General features: G+C 44.8%; 1 protein-coding gene across 1 annotated transcript in view; it reads right to left on the bottom strand.

Annotated features, from left to right (window-relative positions):
* The window catches only part of ATG7 (autophagy related 7), a 243,980-nt gene that overhangs the window by 194,342 nt on the left and 23,983 nt on the right, over window positions 1-25,655 (bottom strand). The window contains exons 4-11 of the mRNA XM_065884527.1: window positions 25,003-25,120; window positions 23,075-23,152; window positions 19,592-19,708; window positions 18,161-18,310; window positions 6,819-6,907; window positions 5,088-5,209; window positions 1,069-1,159; window positions 166-310 (exon numbers count right to left, since the gene is read on the bottom strand). Of these exons, the coding sequence (XP_065740599.1) occupies window positions 166-310; window positions 1,069-1,159; window positions 5,088-5,209; window positions 6,819-6,907; window positions 18,161-18,310; window positions 19,592-19,708; window positions 23,075-23,152; window positions 25,003-25,120 (910 nt within the window). The remainder of the gene's footprint in view (window positions 1-165; window positions 311-1,068; window positions 1,160-5,087; window positions 5,210-6,818; window positions 6,908-18,160; window positions 18,311-19,591; window positions 19,709-23,074; window positions 23,153-25,002; window positions 25,121-25,655) is intronic.

Consider the following 25,655-nt stretch of genomic DNA (forward strand, 5'->3'; position numbering starts at 1 on the left):
TCCCTGGGGATACCAAAATCCACAGATACTCAAGTCCCTTACATAAAATACAAGGCCCTCCATATCTTCGGATGCGAAACCCACAGGTATGGAAGGTGGACTGTATAGCGAAATAAGAAGAGAAGCCACAGCTTTAGAGGTAACATCTGACCCCCACAAACTTACCATCAATGTCCTGGCTACATTACAACCCAAGGTGCCAGCTCCGAGCAGCAGACACTTGACAGACACAACCTTGTCTAAGTCCAAAGTAGGGACCAATCTCCAACACATCAATTTGAGATTTAGATCCACTGATGACTCAGCTAACCTAGAAAATGACAGAATTATTTATTTATTTAGTCAGTCACTCATTTATGCCCCAATCTTGTCCTTTTTAGATAGAAAGTAGCTGTACGAGAAAATAAGAAACAAATACTATGGAAATTAGTATCGAAGGAAAAGTAAAACAAAGCTTGAGGGTGAGCGAGGAGGAGAAAGGTGACCACACAGAACACATGCCACCATTATCCCCTGCAATTGCACAGTGATGGGCCACCAATCTGCTCCTGAGCTCCCAGCAGCCAAGGTGAAATGGGAAGCATGACCAGGTGTAGGAGTTACTGTGTCCAGGAATAAAAACACACCAGCCGCTTATGAGGAAAGATTTTCCTAACACTGAAAACAGAGAAATTTCTGTCTCCTCAATAAAGGGGGTACTTACATCATGCCTTCAATACAATACTGGTTTCTGTGAAATATTTCTTATAATGTCCTTCAGTGTAGGCTAATGGACAAAATCCAAGGGCAATGAATAAAGAACTAAAAGGTGGTGTAGGTACAGAAGTCTGAGAGTCTGAGCTGGAAGCAAGAACGAAATGTAGAATGTCTAGAGAAACGTGAATTGTGTGTCCTTCAGGATATCCATCATTAATATTAATTCTCACAACAAAACTTAAATCAAGAGGCAGCCAAGAGTGGATTAACACTCGTCATCAGTGTGAAGGCACCCCCTGACTGAACTGGGCAATGCTCTTGGCCTGACAGAACCTGGTGTGCACCCTGGAGAAAACGGCTTCCAAAGTATACCTTTTAGGGTCCATACATTCGCTGAGGTTCACCATCCTTGGTCCCATGCCTCCTTTCTGGTTCTTTTCCCATCCAACCGCCTTGGGACAATCTTAAGGCAAATAAAACAGTAAGTTTAGGGAAGGAGGGAAAAATAAAAGTAAGTCAAAGCAGCAAGCTGGCTCACGCATCCTTAAGCTTTCAGTTCACTTCTTTTTCAAGGAGGTTTGCAGGCCAGAATTTGCATCTCCTCGTCTCAGTTGCCTCATTTTCCTGAGCCACTAGGAGTCTTGTTTAGAGACCCTCAGACCCAAGCACTGCCTTCCCACAGAAGGGCTTCAGAAACAGCCCTGGTCTCTGGCCCGAGTTGCCTTAACTTCTGTAGTTACTGGAAGTTGCCCCAAAAAAAGAATATATCTGGAGCTGGTCTAACCCTGTGAAGGGCTTTCTACCTTAGGAAGACAAGCCAGTGTGACTGCAGCACACCTTCTGCTGAGTTCCCACCTGGACCTGGACCTCTCCGTTGAGCGCACCCCTTCCGCTCTTCATCCTTATGTTACCCTTCCACCCAGCCTCTCAGTTCCATCACTGTGCCTACCTGTCTCCAGACCTCAGTCCAAGGAACTGCTCTTCTGTTAAGCTGCCCTCTCCTTTAAGCACATCCTTATCCATTCAGACTTTCCTCTCCTCTGACTTTTCCCTTTCCCGCTGACCTCTTTTAACCTCTGCATTGGGTGCCTCTGTAACTCCAATTCCAGCTGTTCTCAAAATTTGCTCCACGCAAAGCTCTGAGAGGATAAAGACTCCATGGCTGACGGGCTTGGGAAACGCTTCTGTACACCTACCTGTGTTCTCCCTCTGCCCCACCACCACCCAAACCTGGAGCATCACATCGCACATGAGGGGCATAAAGCTCTGAGAAACCTGCAGTAAAGGAGCCACTTTGTCTGATTTGGCTTTGAGCTTCCCAATCTTACCTGGCTCTCCATTATCTCCCTCAACTAGTAACACCAATTAAAATCTCACAGGACACATTCAGGGTAATGCTGCTCTATTCCACTGCTGCAAAATCCTCTTAAAAATCTCAACTGCTTTGCAGAATACTTCTGCTACCTCCTCACCTTAATGGAAACCTGGCTTCCTTGGTGGAAACCTGGCCTTGTAAATCCTGCTAATGGGGGCCACCCAGTCTTACACTCCCCACACCTTGGGACCTCAGTTGCTCTCCCCTTCTCACTGAATTCCCAAAATTCACAATGAAGCCTCAACTCCTTAGCAGGGAATTCACTCAGCCACCTACCCTTCCAGCATCACCTCCAATATGTGCTTGAAGTACCAGTCTCTGAAGGAACAGAAGCTCCTTGACTTAAGGTTAAGAGATACAGGACTATGGCAGGAATTTTACATTTGTCTCTAATTGTACATTGGTTTTCTCTGGACATTCTCCTACTTTTCTATTTCTATCAACACCTCTATTTTCCTTTCCTTGGGAACTTTTTTGCTTTCAACCTTTGTTTCTTAAGATAATACTGCCCAATATAATTATGGGCCCTAGAGTTGCTGACTTGCTTTACACAATTTTTTATTTCTGGGACAGGACGACCAATGGGAAACAAGGGGGTCAGTTATCTTCAAAAGCTACTTGGCTGAGGGTATCTTTCACAGCAAGGAGCCGAAAAACAAATGGCCCTTCCTGTTTTAACTCAGGTGCCCTGGTGCGGTCCGTTTTTACATCACAAAAAATTAAAACTGAAATAATAGATTTGAGTTCTTAAAGAGGCTAAGAACTCCAAAATCATTTTTCTGGGGAAAAAAAAGAGTTCAAACCAGTTACTAACTCATATTTTGTTTGATTTTCTTACTATTCTCATGTTAAATTTAAAAAGGGCTTCTCTAACACATGCACAGAAATTTGACAAGAAATTCAGAAACACAGTCTAGTACTGTAATTAATAACTCCAGCCTCAGCTTTCTCCTGTTACAGATAAGAAATTATAAGACACACACAAAATGTCATTGCAAATTAAAACATCTCTGTACTCAAGATGTTACAGACATTTTAAGAAAATTAGATGTACTTTAAACTTACTGATAATTTTAAAAAATACTATAGGTGACCATAATATTTAGTCTATCATATCTGCTTCCATATTAGACATACCCCAAATTAATGAGAAAGTATTTTTTAGGGGAAAGTTAGGCCCTGTCTTCCCCTAGCTGGACAAAGAGGAGGAGCACAGCAAGGACAGGAAGTGAAAGGAGGGCTCTCCCACCCTCAGCAGTGTCTGCGGCTTCCCTCAGCCGGCTGCTCGAACACTCTGTATCAGCAAAGCAGAGTGAGCTTGCCTGCACCACCAAGAGCAGAAGACATAGGATATTCAAAACTGCATTTCTTATAACACTGTCATTGCAACTATGGGATGTCTTAGAAATATTAAATGACACTACCATACGAATATGTTCAGTTCACATTATGATACAGAATAACTTTACAAAGTTCTAGTTATTAAAAGGTTTAATTTACAGCTAAGAGGGAAAACATTAATTTACGTGAAAAAAGAGGAACATCTGCCTTTCTTAAACTAAATAATCTACACTCAATATCAAGTGTAAAGACTTGACAGCACTACAGCGCTACAGAAAACCTCTTTTTTGAATAGAATTGCACGGTGTTTCCTGGGTTTGCCAGCTTCACCAAGCATCAGTAATATATCACTGGGAGCAGGGAGTAAGAGTAATTCAGTGACTTTATCTTAAAAAATGGAAAGAAAAGTGCCTCCCCCAAAAGTTGGTTGGCAGGATTAAGTGAGTAACGTGTGGAAACAGCTGGTGGCCTGCCAGGTGGAGACCAGGCCGCATTACTGGTTAGTTCATGCTCACCTCATTCCCCTGGAGCTACCTTCCAGTGGCGGCTTAATGAAACATCACATGGAAGCTATTTTAGAATGTGCCAGAAGAGGGTGCTAAATCAAATGTATTAAATATCTAAAGATGGCAGAGAGGCGATAGTTATTTTAAGGCTCTAAACTAACAAGTAAACAGCTTCCTCTTTTGCCTGATGAAGCAGAGATTTTAACACCCCTCACCCCCAAAACACACGCTCACATTAAGGCACATGATCCCCGGATTAAAGAAAGCAATGTTCCTTGGAACAATGCAGGTGCTGTATGGAGTAAATTAAACCATGTAGGTATGTACAAGTACTCTGGACAGCACGTAAGACATAGAAATCTGAGGGATCATCTTGGAAAGGGTTCTCGGCTTTGGGTAAGATAGGAAATTACCATAAATTAACACTTATTAAGCAACTATAATATGCCACCATTGTGTCTGTCTTTTACACAGGAGTCAGATTCCTCATAGGGGTACTCCATGAGGTGGGTATTATTACCTTTATTTTACTCCAATTTGGGTATGTTATTCTGTTTTTGTGATGTGTACATAAGTATAAATATATAAATAAATGCATGTATGTATATCTACACACACACACACACACACACACACACACACACACACACACACATCTATATACGTAACATTATCTGTGAGCCCAAGTTCCCTAACTCATGGAACAGGGAGAATAGCTGACGCCTACCACACAGGATCAGATGAGGAATATTAAACGTGGAAGGAGAAATGGCACTTTTGCTGACTGGCTTACTACACGGAGAATAAGATCACACACAACTTTTTGTAACAAATAAATATGTAGGTGCTTTAATACTTCATTCTTCCTGTAAGAAGGGTAAGGAATAAAGACTTTATGTTAAGCAAAAACAAAAAATAGAGGGAAAAAGAACTCTCAGGACTGAAAAAACTGCCTGGAGGAAATATCCTGAGGACAATCTCTGCCTTTGTTCCGGTCTGAAGAGCAGAGCATGCCCTCTGTTCGAGGGAAGAGTTCCTAGGGGCAAAGAGGTAGGAGCTGTACTTTTTTCTACCTCCATTGCCATTGTGAAAGGATGAAAGAAAAGTTAAACCTAATTTGGTTTCTGGTAAATGCTAAGTATATGCATTCTCAAAGACCGGCAAGTTACCTGGGCTAAATGCCATTTCTGGAAGCTTCACTTCGAAGATGATGCTGTGGGTGACATCTCTCATCCCCTGCAGAGTGCGGTCCCGGAAGCAGAGGACTTCAACAGACTGGAAACTGCTACTCCTGATGTCCGGCCCAGATTTTTTTATTTTTTATTTTTTTTAAGGAAGGAAAAGAAAGAGCTCACGTAAGAGCTTCAGCAAACCCAGGTGGAGAGGATTCAATTCATTGTAATTATGCCTCCCTGACACCCTCGGGGGATGACCTTAACCCCTGAGAGATTCTGAACATAACCACGCTGGCTTCCTTTGTCCAAGGGTTTAGAGGCTGAGCGCTGAACTGACTATGATTTCTTTTTAGGTGAGCTTTATATAACAATTTCACATTGCACATAAATACTTCTGACAAATGAATATTAAATGCAGAAAAAAATTAAAAAGCTCACAAGATATTAAAAAGAAACTCCAAGACAAGCATGGGCTCCTCTGGTCCCCCTTCTCCCACCTGAACGTACAGTCTATGAGACGGCAGCTCGGGCAGTGGTGAGGAAGCCCACAGCTCTACAGACTCACCACCAGGACAAGCAAGTATAACACTCTCCCTCTGCGGATGATCTGTAATCTAGCTATCTTTAGTGAACACTGTTATTTAAGTAAAGCAGACACAGAGGTAAATATCCAAATCCTAAATATAACGGAGCTTGTCTCATGCCCCCTCCCAGTCAATAACCAGCCCCTTCAAAAGTAACTCCTGCTCCAACTTCGAAGTCCAGACATGGGTTTTGCCTGTTTTGACCTTTACATACATGGAACCAGGGAGCACGTATTGTCTCAGGTCCAGCCTCTTTCACTCAACATTATGTTTTTTAAATTCATCCATGTTGATATGTGTATCAGTAGTTCATTCAGATTCACTACGGCATCGCATTCCATTGCAGTGAATATACTATTTATTGCCCATTTCATTGTTCAAGGACATCTGCGTTATTCCCAGTGTTTGGGCATTAAGAATAATGCTGCTATAAACATTCCTGTATATGTTTTGCGTGCATCTGAGTATGCATTTCTGTGCTTTATATACCCGAGAGGGAAACTGTTGAGCTATAGATACTTTTAACTTTGGTGGATACTGACAAACAGTTTTCCAGCAGTATTTGAGGGTTCCAATTCATCCACATCTTTGACTTGGTATTCTCATCTTTTTAAACTCATTCTGGTGAGTATGTAGTAGTATTTCATAATGGTATCTTATTATCTTTATTAATGAGTAGTATCTAGTTATACTTTATTTCCTTGATGATTAATGATGTTGAGCATCTTTTCAAACGTATATTACCCTCTGCTTTATTTAGTCTAAGGTTGGGAAAAAGGGCAGATGGTAGCAACAGGAAAATCCTATCTGAAGGTGACTCAGATAGCTGAAGGGAGGGCTAGAGAATTTCAGGATGGGGACCTCCAGCTGTTGGCCCTGCCCTACTCTAAAATATCTTTAGGGCTGTATGGTCAGAGTCTGAAGCTCCATAACAGACCTGCTTAGAGGCTCACCACTGATGGAAACTGGATCATGACTGATTTATTCATTTATTATCTGGTTTCTATGCCAGCAGTGAAAAAAATCCATTTGGGAAAACAGAAATATAGATATAGTTTGGCACAATGTCAAAAACATATAGACACAGACACAGACAGACACACAGACACACACACACACAGACACACACACACGTAAATACCATCTGTGGGCTGCTAGGACCAAAAAATTCCTCAAAGGCCATCCAGGGTACTGGGCTAAGTTACAGGGATCATATACACCAATAGTTATCTGTGAACAGAAAAGACTTTCTGAGTGAGGCAAGTATCATGTCAGATTCACAACACAAACACTGCTAATCCCTCCTCTTTCCTATCTATTCTGTTTTGCAAAAGCATCAACAATTAGACACTTGGTGAAGGGTTAGAGGGAAGAGAAGAAAGTCAAAGGACCTCACACCAGACAAGAGAACTTCTTGATGGCAGGGGCTGTCAAATTCTTCTCTGCACCCCCCTGTGCCTCACAATGGGCCTGGAAGAGAGTAGGAACTACATACATTCTAGTTCCTAGAAGGAACTAGAAAGGAAGGAAGAAAGGAAGGAAGGAAGAAAGAAGGAAGGAAGAAAGACTGAAAGGAGAACCAGGAGGGAAGAAGGGCAGTCAATTGTCAGGGAGGGAGGAAGGGCAGTCAATTGTCAGGGCTCACACAGAGAAAATCCTCGCACAAAGAGACATCATCTGCGAAAACTGCTGATTTTCATGTAATGAGAAAATCAAAGAAGGGTCACTACCATTGTAAATCCATAGTGAGACCAAATTAAAAAGCCGGATGCCTTTGACATTGCTAACATATTATTTCCTCTCATTCCTTCCTCCTCCAGCTCCCCCAACCCTGATCTCCAACTGGAAAACTCAACTGAACTTCAAACACCATGCCTTCAGTGAAGACTGCCCCTGGTGGAGGTTGTCACGCTGTCCTCTCTGCTTCCATAGCCCTCTGTACGTTATACATAACATCTTTCACTTTTTCTGTCTCCTTCCTCTCAAAAGACAATGAGATCTTGATTTCTAAATACCATTCTCCTGCAAAAGGAATCAGGGCTCCATGGCTACGTGGCTAATTCTAGGGCTGCAGCAAGGAAAATACAAGATGAGCCTGAAGCACCTTCCACACCAGAAAGTAAGGAAGTGCTCAATAAACAGAAGGACAGGGGGCAGGCATGTCAAGTGGGCACCCGAGACACCTGAAAGAGCTCTCAATGGCCAAGGCTGGGACAATCTGATCAACAAAATACATAACGTGGTATTGGATTATAACTGATATAAATGATGAGTCCATACTGATATAAATGATGAGATAAATAAATACGAAGGTGAAGGGACAAATCTTCCTTACAGAAGATTTCCAAACAACATATGTAGATACCTCCCCCCTCCAGGAGTAGAGCTGAATCGTTCTCCTCCTTGAGTGTGGGCTCGACTTAGTGACTCACTCCCAAAGGAAAAAAATAGTAGTTTTGCAGTGGAGAAAGCTGGCAAATTCTACCTTAAACAAGTGATCAAGTTTAACACCATCAGGGATGCCATGTGAGTATCAGGTAGCTTGGATATAATGATGACAAGGGCACTTCACCTTAGTGGTATTCTTTCCAAAAATAACCCCATCTAATATAACCCATCTAATCATAAGTAAACATCACACGAACCCAAATTAAGAGGCATTAGACCAAAATAACTGAACCAGTACTCTTCAAAACTGTCAAGGTCAAGGTCACTAAAAACAACAAAAGTCTGAGGAACTGCTGCAGACCACAGCTGATGAAGGAGACATGACAAGAGAATGCATCTGGGATTCTCCTGGGTGAGAAGGTGAGAGCATGGTCTAAGAGACATGTTCCTATGAGAAGCAAGAGAGCTCTGAGAATGAGGCCTCTAGCCTAGCGCTCCCTCTGAATGAAGATGCTGTCTCCCTGGAGGTCTTCTGGTCCAGCTGGCCACCGCCACCACGTGGGGCACCTTTTTATTTTGCTCCCCTCTATCGACTGTGACAGAGGGCATCTGCCAGGCATACTGCATGATTAAGTAATCACTACTTCAACTTCACATTTAAAAAACATTCACCGAAGGCATTTACCTCTCTGTTATCCAGCAGAGAAGAGAAGAGAAGAGAATGGCCTGATGCAGTGAAAAAAGCACTGGCTGGAGCGCCAGCGGGCATGCGTTCTAATCCTGCAGCTAACTGATTTTAAGACCTTGGGGAAGGTCTTCCCTCACCTGTAAAGTGAAGCAGTAAAATAATTTTACCTCAAAGGATTCCTTCTAGCTCCAGAATTATAGAGCTTTATAGACCATTAAAGAGAAAAAAAAATCCTGTATAGCTTACAAAACAACACAGTCTCTATTAAGGCTCAATCTTACCAGGTGTCTAAAGGCTCTTCAAGTTTTATTTGGGAAGAACCCAGATAGTATGAATCCAGGAAATGCCATTCATATAGAGACACTGAGTTTCAGTTTTCAAGTATGACTCCATAAACCGAGGCTCTTATCAAATGTCCTGTCGCTTACTCGAATTTGACCTTCAGCAATTTACTTCACCTCTCTATGCCTTAATTTTCTCATCTAGAGGGTAACTCTCACAGGCACTTAGCACAGAGACTGGGAGCAAGATAAGCGCTCAACAGATGGTAACTGTAACCACAATATAAATGAACTCTATTGTGGAAGATTCACGGATGTCTTTGTTCAGCTCAGTCTATCACCCTTACACGGTTACCTACCTGCAGTTTCAAGGTTATCTTTTCTTAACCAGCAGAGAAAAAGGAGGCTAAGTTCTAGGTTATCAAATATTGTCTGGCTCTAGGTTTTACCATCTGCAATTGTAGAGCTGGGACAAAGTGATGTTTAAATTATATAAATTAGAATGTTACTTTAGATACAAGTGGATGCCTAATTTCAAAGAATGAGCATATTTCTGACACTAAATACAAAGGCAATGAGGCAGGAAGGTAATAAGAAAAAGAAATCTTTTTCGAGAAGACCAGGAATAAATTTCTTAGAGCAACCTGACCTAAAACGAGCTACAGAGAAGGAATGAACCACTAAAGAGAAATGTATCACTTACTGGTAAAGGGAGGTCAGCTTGAAAATGCCTTAAAGTAACTCTCCTACCCACATGAGGCATGCATGAGTACGCACCCGGACTGGAAAATGACAGAATCCATTTGACACTAGGCTGAATACCATTTAATTTTCCTTTGATGATTCAAAAGTGACTCCAATATCTTCAAGTGCTTTAGGAACCAAATCCGGAACCTCAATCATTGTAGGAATTAGTCCACACAAGGCTGGGTAAGCCAGTTTAACTATATGGGTAAACAGATTTTTTAAATGGCAGTCAGAAATAACCATTGGCTAGGAGATCTGGATTCTAGAACTGGCTTTGCCACAAATTCATTGTGTGAACTTGGGCAAATCTCTTCCTTTTACAATACATCAGCAGAAAGAAACAAAATGTCATTGCAAAAAAACCCTTTGTTTAGAAGGTTTATGAAATAAACACTCTTTTCTCCTCGGCTGAGGGCATACAATTCATTGAAGTTGTTCAGTAATGATCTGGCTGCAATCTACCCAGCAATTTGCTGAAAAAGTACAAAATGAGAAAGAAAAGAGGGCAAAATTGTCAACTTGAGTGTGTGGAGAAATTTCCACATTGTTGCAAAAAAACATGCTTATCTGACAAATGGCTGTCTACTACCAAAACACTCAATATAACGGGAAATGCACAAGGGAGATTATGTGTCTTAAAAGTATAGGGGAAAAGTTCAGATATCTAATGCACGGCGATGTCACAGATGGCTGCCATGATGCCGAGATCACTAAGAGAAGAAAGAGCCCCGCTAACAGCAGACCAATTATTGCTCCTTTGTTATTTATTGCTCTTGTCCAAAGATTTTACAGCCCTAGAATGAAAGGCTAATGCTGTCAAAATTACAAAACATTTCTCAAACATTTAATCTTCAGTAATTGCTCTGGGGCTTCCCTGGTGGTGCAGTGGTTGAGAATCTGCCTGCTAATGCAGGGGACATGGGTTCAAGCCCTGGTCTGGGAGGATCCCACATGCCGCGGAGCAACTAGGCCCGTGAGCCACAACTACTGAGCCTGCACATCTGGAGCCTGTGCTCCACAACAAGAGAGGCCGCGATAGTGAGTGGCCTGTGCACCGCGATGAAGAGTGGCCCCCGCTCACCGCAACTAGAGAAACACTTCGCACAGAAACAAAGACCCAACACAGCAAAAATAAATTAATTAATTAATAAACTCCTACCCCCAACATCTTCTTTAAAAAAAAAAAATAATAATTGCTCTGAAGAAAGAAGTAAAACTCAATCAAGCAAGCTTTCCTTGAGGATTGGCAACGGGATAGTGACAGGGGCTGTTTCAGCGTAACCACCAGAACTGCTGCAACAGTGCGGTGGCCCCGTGACCCCTAGTGGAGTCATTTCTTTGAGGGAAAGCAGAACTTAAACAAGGCCCATTTTCAGCCAATCGAATGTGTGGCAATGTACAGAACGTTCAATGCGGCAGGAGAAAAAGTCGGCAGCTTGTGGCCACAGTTACTGCAAGCAGTGGTGCTGGAGGGGCCCCAAGGCTTGGGAGAGCCGACTGGTCCAATCTCTCCCCAGCTCCGCAGCCTGTGACTTCACACTGGGAGCCCGAAATGGGCCACGGTGGGAGAGCTGAGGTCATGGAAGGAAACAGACACTACAAAATCAGGGTACCCCCATCGCCAAGAGCCCGCTGTCAAACATTTACCAGCACACGACCGATTACAAACCTTAAAATGTTCAAACTCTTAACCCAGTAATTCCACATCCAGAAATTTTTCCTAAGGAAATAAATAATTCAAAATACAAGGGGAGGGGAGTATGGGATTTCATGCCCAAAGAAGCTCCTAAAAGTGAAGAATTATGAGAAACCTAAATGTCAAAAACTTGGCAAATACATTATCATACAAATTTATTAAAAAAGATGTTAATGTAGAGTTTCATATTATGCTAAAATACTAAAATAAAACAGAATATAGTAGAATCTTAGCCTTTAGAAAAATGCATGTAAGATTAGAAGGAAATACACAAAATGTTTACTTAAAAAAATTCCAAAAACTTAATTGAAGAGCTTTGTGAGATTTTAAAAACAGAAAGATACAGCTGGACATAAAAATACTGAATGGAGCCACACCAAGTACAGCTCATTTACCTGCCAGTATTCTCGAAGTGGGCACACAGCACCGTCCAAACGCTACGTGATGAGCTATTCGCGACTCCTAAATCACTCAACTGGGTCTCAACTAGCATATTTCAAAAGATAGAACAGGATAGAAAACAGAGTGCATAGCCCCTAGCAAAGTATTATTTTGTGAAAGTTTCGCTTCAGTTTTCTATGCGTCTGTATATACATCTAAAGACACACATAAATATGATTATTGAATCATAATGTAACAGGTATTTTTAACTACAAGTAACAGTCAAAGGACTTTGGCATTAAGCGATCCCCTAGCGATCACCTTTAACAACCGTTAAGTCATCCAAGAAACGAGAAGAAACCAACCAAAGATGCACTTGCTACTCAGCTTTACTTTAAAGAAAGCATCATTAGTGAACTGGTCAAACCTTCCTGGATGCTCCGAGGCCTTCTGAAAATTTCCAGAAGGGCTTCTCCTGCAGGCAGGCCATGCCTAATTTCTCCAGGTTTCTGTTAAAACCAAAAAGGCAAGAAAGTGTGCCTTTCTTTGGTAAAGGCAAAGTTGGCTGCATGACTCAGGACCTCAAAATTCCATCTATATAGAATAGCAGGAGATGGAGGTCAGTCCACAGAAAATCATTTTCCTTCGAAAATGAAACCTGACAAATGTATTCTAAGAAAATACAATGAGAAGTATTATAACATGTGAGTAAAACCTAACAAAGCCTGTTTATATCCATCATCTCTTAATTTTCACAACCATCTTATGAGGAAGAGGGGGAGGAAACTGAGCCTCAGAGGTCACAGCCCACGAGGTCGCAGGTGGACCCAACATCTGGCCTTCCTACTCTGTCATGTCGTGCTGTGAGCTACTGAGAAAAAGGTGGATGCTCTTTTTCCCACTGTGGGAAGCACTCTGACTATAGGAGGTAAGATAATTCACATGTGAAGGGGCCGCCATTCCCCGGCCTCATTTCCATTCTCCTTACCTATAAAATGAGAACGATACTACCCACTCTGCAGGGTGTTGGAAGGATTACTGATACCACGTGTGAGTGACCAGCTCTGTGCTGGACACACAGTCAGAACTCAGAACGTGGTAACCGCAGCCACTGCTGACTGAGTGGACAGTGTGCCCTCTTCAGGGACAGGCACCCGCTCCCTCCCAGCGAGCTGGGGCTCCGGAACTGAACAGGCAGTACCTCCAGATGCAAAGGTCCCAGCTCTGGCTGGGAACAGAGATGGGCCACCCACCTCCAGATCTCAGCAATCCCACAGCCTTCTCTCCCCACCAGGGCAGGCTAACTCCTGTCCTTCCCTTCATGTTTCTCTAAGTCAGGGACCCAGAGAGGATCCAGGAATGCGTTTCAGTGTTCTGTGGATCCCCTGACGTTAGATATTAGATGCTTATTTTTTGGTGGGCAAGGATGATTGCTTCCACCAAATTCTCAGAGGTTATACGTTTGACCATCATCCCTTCCTCAAATTAAGAACTACTGCTCTCAATTACCCACAGCAGATCACACACCGCCCCAGTACTCTGTCTCCCGTCAGACCACCAAGCACGTCTTCGACTCTTACTACATATTGACTTTAGGTGCACAGACAATTTGGGAACGCCTTTGTAAGCACCACAGCCTGAATCAGAAGACCATACGAAAAAGAACACTTAAAATGAGCCTTATTAGGAGTAAACTACCACTTGCTGAAGGACTCCTATGTAAGGGGCACTGACCCAGGTATTTCACATATGTGAGCTCCAACCCTCACAACTCATACACTCAAGCCCTCAGTCCCCCTTTGTATTTACACACCAGACATGATACCATGGGATGTAGATGCAATGGTGAAAAATCAGACAGGATACCTGCCCTCATGGAGCTTACGCTGACATGGGAGAAGAAGATCAAAGGCCACTCAAGAAAATGTACGATACCATCGTGCTAAGTATTACAAAGAGGAGCCACACAGCACTATGAGAACCCACTGCGGGCAGCACAAACCTCTTTACAGTGGTCAGGGAGGGGTTCCCCAAGGAATCATGAGGAAGTTTCAATCTGAAGAAAGAGTGAACACTTCACTGGGCAAAGGGGAGGTGTGGAGGTGGGGAGAGAAGAGGCAGAAGAGAAAGGAGACAGGAGTTCCGGGCAAAAGACACGTGCAAAAGCCCTGCAGCAGGAGGGCACCCAGCACCTCTGATGGGAGCACAGAAGGACTTGGGGCTGGATCCACACAGGGGCCAGGCCATGCAGAGTCCTGTACGCCACGGGAAGGAATGAGGTGTCTATTCTTAGAGCATGGGAGAGAAGGCATATCTATGCTTCATTCTGAGAGTGAAATGATCAGATTTGCTTTTCAGAGGACTGCCTGGGGTGATATGGGGATGGACTGCGGGGAGGCCTGAGCAGCACAAGGAGCCCTGTTAGGAGGAACTGCAGGAAAGCAGACAAAAGACCATGAAGCTTAGATTGGGGTGGTGGCAGAAGAAACGCAAAGGCGGCAGACCGACAGGAGTTTAGGACACGAAATCTATGGGACACGGAGGTGGTAAAAGACGGAGAGGTGTCTAGCAAGCTGCCCAGACTTCTGACTCTCGGGACTGGATGGATGACGGTGTCATCAAGACAGCGATGCCCAGAAGAGGGCCAGACTTGGGCGAAGATCATGAATTCGGCTTGGAGATACTGAATTCGAGGAGCTGGAGAAGGCAGCAGGGGCTTGGATACCGCAGTCCGGGAGTCCAGAGGAGGTTCAGGCTGGAGAATGTGGTCACTAGGGTCGTGGGCACCAGACTCCCCCAGAAGAGAAAACAAACGGAAAAGAGAGAAACCTGGAGAGATTCCAACAGTTCTCCAGCTTATCCGTGAGGACACCAGGGCTCACAGAGGAACAGTGGCTTCTCGGGAGTCAAAGTCCTGGTAAGAGGAGGCAGGAAATAATATATGAAGCCAGAGCACAACTGCAGGAGCTCACACTGAAAATAATGCCTATCTGTGGAAGAACAGCATAAAAAATTTCAAAGAAACTTCATGACTCAAGGAACACGAAAGAGCAACTGGAACTATGTGAAAGCAAGTGAACAAGATCCATGCCATAAAGGCCGGAGTGACCTCAAGTGAAGTGATACATAGGTTTCACAGAAATCATTTCTTCAGGGCTCTGCTCAAGTCCACAAGTGATTCTGCCTGTCCACAAGGAACTCTCTCCTCTCTACATGCACACACCATGTGCCCACTAAGTGTCTGGCATTACGCTAAATGCAGAGGATGTGCTGTGGGGTATAACACGGTCTCTGTGCTAACACTGCTCACGGGCTGGTCGGTGATACGGGCAAGGCAGACAAGCAGCAAACCAAGATTACACGTGAGCCCAGTCACTGCCGGGAGAGAGGCTGCTACCAGGACACAGAAGGGATATCAAACAGTACAAGGAATCCGCCAGCGCTTCCCAGGGGTGATGAACCGGAAAGGGGGTGGGGTGAGGCATCAGCCAGGTGCAGGAAGGACAACGGACAGGCGTGACTGAAGGTGGGAAGATGGGGGGAGGGTGGGGGGATTAGGGGCGTCTGGAGGTCACAGCATAGGATGCATCTTGGGGAGCATCAGAAGGTAAGGCTAGAGGGACAGGCAGGCGCCAGGTGTGAGGAGGCACTGAATGCTAATTATTTCTAACTTTATCTTGAAGTCAACAGGAACCACAGAAGGGTTTTAAGTAGAAGAGTGACACAATGCAATTTCTGTGTTAGAAAATGCGTTTGGGCAGCAGTGTGGGGAATGGATGGGACATTCAGGACCACAGAAGGGAGGTCTGCCAGGAGGCCATGAAACTCCTAAGAGCCCACCAATCTGCACAGCTTCTGGTGATCCTGTCTACAACAAGACTGGGCACAGGTGCACAGATAAACAACCAAAAGTCCCATCCATTTTATTTCGTTGGCACTTCTCTTCCGTGATTTGGGTTTCTAGTTAACTTTCCACAAGTCAATGTCTCATCTCTCCTAGAAGGCAAGAATAGGTATAATCATATTTCATAATTTCTGGCTCATAGGAGGTGCTTGGTATATGCGCTGAGCCATGCCAGGCTTTCCTGAGATCAACCTTAGCCAAGCGAAGGATCTGTGTCTGAGTTGGCCAGTGGCTGGCCTCCAGGTCGGGGCCCTGGCGAACACGCCAAGACCGCTTCAACGGAGACTCCAGAGAGTCGTCCAGTCGTTAAAAACTGGCTGCTGCTGATAGGGCTTCCCTGGTGGCGCAGTGGTTGAGAGTCCGCCTGCCGATGCAGGGGACACGGGTTCGTGCCCCGGTCCGGGAGGATCCCACGTGCCACAGAGCGGCTGGGCCCGTGAGCCATGGCTGCTGAGCCTGTGCGTCCGGAGCCTGTGCTCCACAACGGGAGAGGCCACAGCAGTGAGAGGCCTGCGTACCACAAAAACAACAACAACAACAACAAAAAAAAACTGGCTGCTGCTGAGAAAGAAAGAAAGTGAGCACCTGCTGTTATGCTGGGCATTTTATCCACATCATCACATTTCACCTTCAGCAGCTGTGCAGGAGGTAGGATTAGCACCACAGAACAGGTAGACCCAGGTGAAGAAAGGGTGTGCAAAATCCCCAAGTTCACGGAGCTACTAGGTGGCAATGCTGGGTATCAAAGCCAGGCTTATTTGATTCCAAATGTCAAGCAGGGACCGCCTCTCCCCCAGTGACATGAGAATGGAATGGAAGAAAGTGCAAAGGCTTTGGAATGAGACAATTCGGCAGTGTGACTCTGAGTCTCATTTTTGTCAAACAGAAAATGCAGATACTGAGAATACCTATTTCACCAAGTTATTACGTGATCCAGTACATGAAAGCCCCTTTTAAACTGTCACGTGCTCTGCAAACTGTTATTTCAGTAGAGCTGCCCTCTGGGGAGGACCACGCATTCACCACACACAACGTGAAATCCAGCTGCTTTGACACCCAGGCCGTTTCGCCCCACCTGCCGTCACAACACGGCCTCGCCCTCAACTGGGCTTCAAATCATCAATGGCTGGTCTCGCGGCTACTAATTTAGCTACAGTTCCGTGAACATGCCTGGGGTGGTGGTGGGGGGGAGAATTTTAATAAAAATCCAGTCCTCAGTCATCAATTTAAACAGGGCTCCCTCTGAAAAACAAAATGCTAATGTGTTTGAGAAAAAAAGTGTACTTACAAAAGGTTATCTGAAGTTCAGGCTAAGAGTCAGGGCACCAGGGAGAGGCCTGTCTCTTCTCAGCTCTGATACGTCTACACAGTGACCGAAGTTCTCCCACTTAATTTCAAAACTGCAAAATGCTCATCATGAATTGTTTTAGTTTTAACTCTCGGCGTCCGACACAGCTAGGACACCTTACTATGTACCTCACCACATCGAAAAGACAGCACTCTTTCCCTCATTCAAAAGAGTTGTATTCAGGGCCTGGGACAAGGGCTGGCCACCACGCTGACACGGGCGCGTCAGACTTGGTCCTTGCCCTCTGAGAGCCCACAGCCTAACAGCACAAAAGGCACTGTGCGCAAGCGAGTGAGTGGAGCAGGCAAGGGGGAGGTCGGGGGGCAAGGGCAGCGAGGTCAGAGGGGACAGGTCACACCTGCCACACCACGAGAAGGCCTCACCGTGGAGGCAGGGTTTCAGCAAGGGAGAGAGTTTCTTAGAATCCACACAGGCAGGACCTCTTTCAGGAAGATGATAACAACACGAGGACAAAGAGAGATGGAGGAAAAGTTCTAGGTGTATTTGCTCAGGGGGCATGTCTGGTGGAAAACAGCGAATCTTAGCTGGAGCAATGGTTTGTGAGGAAAACAGTGGAAGATGAGGCAGGCAAGGTGGTTTGGAGGCAGAAGGAAGACACCGTGGACTCTTGATCCGTGAACAACACAGGGAACGTGAGGGGTCTGAGGGAGATCCTTCCCACAGGGAAGCAAGAGACTCTCACTGTCTAGCAGTGAGAGGACCGGGACCTGAACTAGCATGGTAGCTCTGGCAATAAATGAAAATATAGATACAAAATGTATCAGGAAGAAAAACGGAAATAACTTTACCACTAAGAGGAAGCGAGGAATCCAAAATTACTCTGAGGTGTCACAGAGCTAAGAAAATCTGGCGGAGGAGCTGATTTGGGAACTGCAGGGGTGGAAGAGGGTAAAGATAAAGAAATGTTCTGAAACGTTCTTTGTAGGGCTTAAGAAACCTAAACGAGTACAAATTTTGCAGTGGTCTATCATAACATGAACATCAGATTTTCTTACTGGATAATAAAATGATACTCAAAGTTTCTCTGACCTTGGTCCTCTGACCTTGGAAGAAATCACTGTAGTGTTTAAGCAAGGAAACCAGCACCATGGTCTCATCGTACTTGATTAAGAAGTAAGGCAGTGCTGGGACTCCTTCTGTTTGACAAAGATCATCATATGCTCGTTCAAGGGCTTGAATCTGAAAACAGGAAACACTGAGTTATTCTCTAGACAATTACACATCTAGTTCTGAGCTAAAAATCAACATAAAATAAAAGGTGTTACTTTCAAGCCAGAAGACTGTAAACGACTGATCACACTTTTGCAGCAAACAAACATAAGAGTGCCCCAAATCATAACACCTCACTTTTATATGATGCTTTCCATGTGCATGGTGAAGTGTCTCAGACAGGGGCACAAAGGGACATTGTATGGAACAGCAGGATGGCTCCCGGTTCCCTAAGATGTCACCACAAAGGTTTAGAGAGGTAGCCGAACATTATCTCTCCTGTGACAGCCAAGCATGAATCTACCACAGGATGAATTTTTCCTTGACCCTTTCTATAATTTTTAACAGCTTTATTGACACATGCTTACTTCACTTACAATACAATTGACTCATTCACAGTGCACAATTCAATGTTGTTTTTAGCATGTTCACAGGAATTTGCAACCATCACCCCAATAACTTGAGAACATTTTTGTCCCCATTAAAAGAAACCTCAAACCCATCACCAGTCAATCCCTAGGAACACTCTTTTTCTCCCACTTACATTTCTCCTATTAATTCCACAAAACCATAACCTTTGACTTGTCTTAGTAACTGAGCTTACTATTATTTTTAATTAATAAGGGCTACTCCCTGGCTTCGGAATTCAGGGTTTCAGCGAATGTCGCGCTTCATGAATTCAAGTCACCTTGCCACTCAATCTTTGCCTCAACGACAATCAGAATTTGGGGGGTGAGGGTCTGTGTTCTACCAACCTGATTATTTTCACTGCTCTTCTGGAAACCATCTCTAATGACCTTATTATCTTTCTTCAACTGCAAAGACTAGCTCTACATGTACTGTTCTTAATGTAGAAGCTCTGCAACTTGGCGCAAAGGAAGGAGGAGATCTTCTATTTGGTTTCAAAGACTCTCTCCCCAAAGTATACTGCCTCATGATCCCCACACTGAGAGTAGAGACCGCACTTTGGCAAATTCCTGCAGTCTTTCAAAATGTTTCTGTAATGCCTCCCTCACTGCTTTTAGCATTTCAACCAATGCTGCTGAGAACCTGGAGGAGCGCTGCTCACTCTTCAAAATGCACTTACAGACACTGTGCAGGTAAGTCGGCTTCCAGTACCAGTTTTGGGGGATTCCACAGGAACCACCTCTTCAGCCAGACGAGTGCCAGCGTGTCTTTAAAATGAGCTAGATAAACTATTCATGCATGTTAAACCCAGTTTTACCCGCATTTTGTTTTATTTGTTGATACCTGTGATGGTGAGAACCTTTGATCCAAGCCCACTGGCCCCCGAATGAGGGGTATACTCTCTGGAAGGCAGAGAGCGGGGGAGCAAAACCAATAGTAGAAGTGGTACTTCTTTAGATCCTGGAAGAAGCAATATAACATATCAGAACAGCGCCAATGGTTAAACTGAAATGCACCTATTAATTTAACTTCCCAGTAGCTACGTAAGACAGAAAACTTTAATGCACGCAACATACAACCAGCTTGTCAGAAATTCTCATCTCCAGCAGAACTCATGATAGGATATGGAAACTCTGTGTTCATCCAAAATATTCCCACACACCACACACTAATATATCATGATAGACATAATATATTTTATAGGCCACTTGCTAACAGGAAGTATTCAGTAAGTAATTGACATTGTCGGCATCATTGTTTAATACACAAAATCACCCTGGGAGGTAACCGTTATCGTCCCATTTTATAGACAGGAAACTGAAGCTTACAGAGGGGTGAAAAAGCTTGAACAAAACAAAGATACTAAGTGGCAGAGAGGAGAGCAGAATGCTACTTCCAATACTTAGGCTCCTGTTCACGGTTCCACACATACATAGTGTGCCATCTGTGGAGGTACGACCTCCAAACAGTTACCACTCTTTTCACAACTGAATGAACTAAGCATGCTATTAAAGTTATTAAAATGTTCTATTCATAACCTATATATGCCTGAGATAATATAATGCCGTTTTCAGAAATGCCATGTTGGTGAAATTCAAGTCAACGACTAAGCACTTGCTGTGTACAAGGCAAAATGTTAGACACTCTGACAAGAAGAAGATGAATAAAACCCAGTCCAGCCCTCGGGCAGCTCAGTCTCTGCAGGGAGCGGAGATAAAGTAAGTACATGATCAGCTGTATGAGTCACAGGAGAGCTTCTACAAGCCAAGGAGCATCGATGATATAAGAGGTCACATCTTCAGGGGTGTATGTGGCTGCCCCCTGACCAGGGGAGCTGATGAAGGGGCAGTGACCTGTGAGGCTGTTCTAGATGCCATTCCCACTCAGGGCAAACGCTCTCGCCTCTGAATTCCTACACCAGGTGTGGCCTGAGTCACTCACATGGGAGGACCCCATGGTTATGTGGGTATCTGACAGCTTCCCCGCCAGTCCGTTACCACTGACCACTATGCAGTCTATTTGGCTACTTAATATTTCCTCTCGAATCTTGCTAAGAATAAAGAGGGGATGGCTGGCTGAAGACCTTTCCTTGAGACATAATTCACGTACCACGAAAGTCGCCACATTGAAGCGTATGAGTGGTTTTCTACTACAGTGACAAGGTTGTATCACTATCCCCACCAATTTCAGAACATATTCATCACCCCAAAAAGAAACTCCAACAGCAGAAGCTCCCCATTGGTTTATGAGTTAGAAATACCATTCATAGAAAACTCTTCATTCACCTCACTCTCAACCCCTGGAAACTCCTAGTCTGTTTTCTGTCTCTATGGATTTGCCTGTTCTGGGCTTTTCAAGTAAATGGAGTCATACTAGATGACTTTTTAAATATAAACTTACATATAAATGTGTGTCCAGATGAAAAAGTCTAGTAATTATAGTTCCCACAGTCTTTAATTCTGCCCACTAATTGATCAACTAAGAACAAATTCCCTTTAACAACAGCAAAGCAAACTGAAAAACTGAACTTCATAAAGTGTCTGTACCTTTGAGTCCTAAAAAGAGTAGAAGGGAAAGCAGAAAACACCTCCAGAGATTATTCTCTGTTCTTTGTATTTAAATGATTTTTCATAATTGTTCGTTAGTAAAAGGTTAAACAATTCAAGATGAAGGACTTCACAGTTCCTAAGAAGCTTCATCAAGTCATCTTCAGAAGTCAAAAGGCTTGAATTTCTTAGAATTATTTGGGGATACAAAGGATCTAGATTACATTAAACATAAAGCCCTTTGTGTCTGATGATTTTTTAAGACAGAGACTTTTAAATTTTTTAAAGTCAGGCTAAGAATGCTCAGTAGAAAGGGCAACAGGGCCAATGCACATAATGACTCTGGGAAATGCCTTAAAACCTTAAGTGGGAGCTAAGACTATTTTCTCAGTTAAATGCAAATTGTCAACTAGATTATACTAACTAGAATTCTTGGTACAGAAAATGTATTGATGTTAAAGTAAGAAAACCAAAGTCTTTAATTAGCACTGCTTATATTTATCCTAGTACTGAGCTTACAAAATTACTCAAATTTACAAATTATTCATGCCAAATTGGGCCTAGCAATCCCCTGAAGAATGTGAACCTTTTTCTATCTCGCCACTATCACACAGAAAGCATTTTAACTTGTTGGAAAATGTGCTCCTTGTAGATGGCCCCCTGGGGTATCGCTTCCAGTGTGGACCCTGTCTCTCTCTCCTTTGCCTTGGGCGGTACATCAGAGAGGCAGCGTGAGTTAGAAATGGAGGACTAGTTCGTGGGGGACGAAGAAGGCAAGACCTATAACTGGCAAACGAAAAAAGGAAGAAAAATGTAGGGAAGAGGGTTAATATCCGAAACGGATGAACCTGGGGTGAAACAGCCAACACACTTAATACGTGTCAACATCAGTACGTTTACATGCCCACCCCAAAAAATGTATTATAAAGAAATAAAAAGGAAAAGAAAATCAGCGTGGCCGACGTTGCTCACTGTAACATTTTTTTGTAATAGTGAAGACTGACAACAACCTAGACATACCTGAGTCTAAAGAACATACACTTGACAGAATATTATATTGTCAACAGAATTATAAAGGATAAACTAGTTTTATATGTAGATATATGGATACACACATGTATGCATATATATGTATATACACACACACGTGTGTGCACGTGTGCATGTAGCTGGTACTTCTACAATCAGCCCTTACCTTCCTCCCACTTTCCCCATCACCACGACCAGATCCTTTCCCTGCTTCCCTAGGCAGCAGATGTTACCCTAATGTGATTTTTTTCTCCTCTTCAAGGCTGCCCTTAAGGTTCACTTTAATTAGGTTTCACTTGCAAAAAATATTTTTCTTTCTTAAAAAAACACAGTTGTGTGGACAAGCTATGTAGGGTGATCCCCTCTCATCTAGAAGCCACCTGGGGATGGCTAAGATCCCTGAGTCGTTACCTGTTCCTCATGTCGATGGACCCAGCAACTGAGCTCTGCAGCGCTGAACTTAACAAAGACATTAGCAATGATGAACTGTGGTCTGGAACCCGACACTGTCACATCCTAAACGATGAGATTCAGGCCACAACCACCAGTGCGATCAGTAAGAATGAATTAATTTTGCATCAGTGGTAAGGGCCAGCACCATCCGGCCACTAACAGAGCATTTCTTTAACAGCCATGACTTGACTAACACAAGGGAAAAGCTTCAGGGAGAAGAGAGCAGACTGACCCACTGGCGCACTGGGCTTGGCCAGGGCAGTCAGCAGTCTAGATGCAGCCGAGTCCGTGGACTTACCGCAAATGTCAAGAGGAGGAACTTGTTGAGGAGGACAGGGTTGTCAAGAGCAGCCCCCGATCTGATGGATTCCCAGATCTGCCAGAAGAAGGAAAAGCATCAAGGCAGGTGCCAGGGCCTCCTCCCTCCCAGACACACGTGGAGCTGCCCAGCAGCAAGCCCTTCCTGCCCGCAGGCCCAGCACCACTCATCATGGGCAGTGACGTGTGTCACCACTCACTCTGCCCCCTTCACACTGCCTCTCCCCCAGCCCCACTCCCTGCAGAGACTGAGGAAAGTCAGAGAACCCAGAAGCCTCCTCTCAGTGGGGCTCAGCATCAGAGGAGGCAACCAGCCTGTTTACGGCTTCGTTACTTCCTCCAACAAATATTTACTTATTCTCAACTACAGAGCAAGCACATCGGGGCTACAGAAATAGGAGACACAGTCCCCACCCTCAAGAAGCCAACAGGCTGTGAGAGAGCCAGGCGTCAATGTCTGTACGCCACTAGGCAGCAGGTGCCCTCGCAGGAGGGTGGACAGTTCCTGGGAGGAGCCCTGACCTCAGCTAAGGACACGGGAGGGAAAGGAGCCAGGGAGGTGCTCCGGAGGCAGTGATCTGAACTATGTACAGGGATTTCTTAAAAGTCTTATTTGGGATTATCTTTCCCTGAAGAAGAAAAAAAATCAAGAGTATGGATACTCAGTACGGACTGTGACTGGAAGCAGAAGCTGGTCCTGGTCAGTGGCTGCTGATTGCAAGATGTTTTAGTAGTGAAGATTAGTTGCTAAACTTTGTGTCACTAAGCAAGACAAACAGTTGTGTCAATAAGAGCCATTGCCCACATGTGAGTGGAAGAGGGAAACAAGGAAAGAGAAGTTCCTGCTATTGAAATAATAACCTTGGAGGAGCTGGACCACAGGAGAGGAGGCCCCGCTTCTGAAAAACCAGGGTGGGGCGGGAACTGCTGGGGGTTGCGGGAGGCTGAGCCTCGGATGAGGGATGAGGATAGGATTCCTGTGGGGAGCAACGTGCTTTTTTCGATGATGGCCTAAGACCTGACCCACCTCTTTGGAGTCGGCCTTTGACACGTGCAGCCAAAGCAGGAGGCCAGCAGCAGTCGAGCCGCAGGCCAAGTTAATCAGCCATGGTCACCCAGCCCAGGGGACGGGAAGGACTCCCTCCTCAGGCCAAAGGCAGGAGACCTCCCTCTCTGACCACGACCCTCACATAAACCAGACTCTTTTCTAAGACTAGTGTGAAGACCATCAACTAAGTGGGTGTTAGAGGGGCTGGGATAAACTGCCCCTCATGTATTCCTCACACTAACTCAGATGTGAAGAAGTAAAAGAAAGACATTCCAGGCAGAGAGAACATCACGTCCCAAGGAGAGAGGAGAGAACAAAAAGTGGTGAAGGAAGGAATTCTAAGTGATTTGCTATGACTGGATCAAAGACAGCGAGGGCAAGAGTGACAGGACAGAAAGGCCACAGGGCCACAGAGGCCAGGCCACAGGGAGCCTTGTGAATGAGACGCAGCCATTTAGATTCAGCCCTGAGGACGCTGGAGAGACTACATGACCGGTTAGGACAGCGTTACAGTGCTTAGAACTAGAAAGCCTCTGCAAGGGGCGTGAAGGACAGAGAACCCAAATGCATTCAGACAGAGGAACGGAACTCACAGAGAGAGGTCAAGCTGCTGCGAAATGCTAACCAGACATCAGCAGCAGAGCTTTCACACCCTGCCCTGCACTGACCTTCCAGCCTATCCCCAGGCGAGAGCCTCGCTGTCTCCCCCCGACCTTCCTGTCAACGCGGAAGTCCACAGTTACGCTTGAACACTGGCTATATACTAGCGTCTATAACAGACTCATGCACTTCAGGATCAGAGGCATCATGCCTGCGGGACCATGGAAAATATGACAGGTACCTTATGTTTCCCAGCTAACCTCGTTTGCTGCTTGCTCCAGAAGTAGCTTCTTATCTGCAGCCTTGAAAGCCTCGAGTGTGTTGGTGTTATACAGCGTTCCAACCGCCGGGCAGCAGCGGGCTGGTGTGGGAGCATTCCTGGATACAGAGAAACATGGTTAACAGGCACAGCTGGGACTCAGAGAGCCAGGGACTGACAAACAAACCAGACTACAATGGGAGACAAGGACAGTGCTCTGCAGGGCAAAGAGAAGACTGATTCATATTTCTTTGGAAAAAGATGAATATCGGGCTTCCCTGGTGGTGCAGTGGTTGAGAGTCCGCCTGCCGATGCAGGGGACATGGGTTCGTGCCCCGGTCCGGGAAGATCCCACATGCCGCAGAGCGGCTGGGCCCGTGAGCCATGGCCACTGAGCCTGCGTGTCCGGAGCCTGTGCTCCGCAACGGGAGTGGCCACAACAGTGAGAGGCCCGCGTACCGCAAAAAAGAAAAAGATGAATATCATTGCTTAAGAGGTAAAAACAGGCACTATACCCCCCCAAAGCCTCTATATTCCCCTTCCCCTAATCCCTCGGCATGCTCTTCTTCCACTGCCCCCAAATATAAGCTATTTTCCCATTTAAAAAAATTCTTTCCCATCTCTCACCTGAAAGGGAAACATGATTTATGGAGC

The sequence above is a fragment of the Phocoena phocoena genome, chromosome 10, assembly GCF_963924675.1.
Source record: "Phocoena phocoena chromosome 10, mPhoPho1.1, whole genome shotgun sequence".
Classification (NCBI taxonomy): Eukaryota; Metazoa; Chordata; class Mammalia; order Artiodactyla; family Phocoenidae; genus Phocoena; species Phocoena phocoena.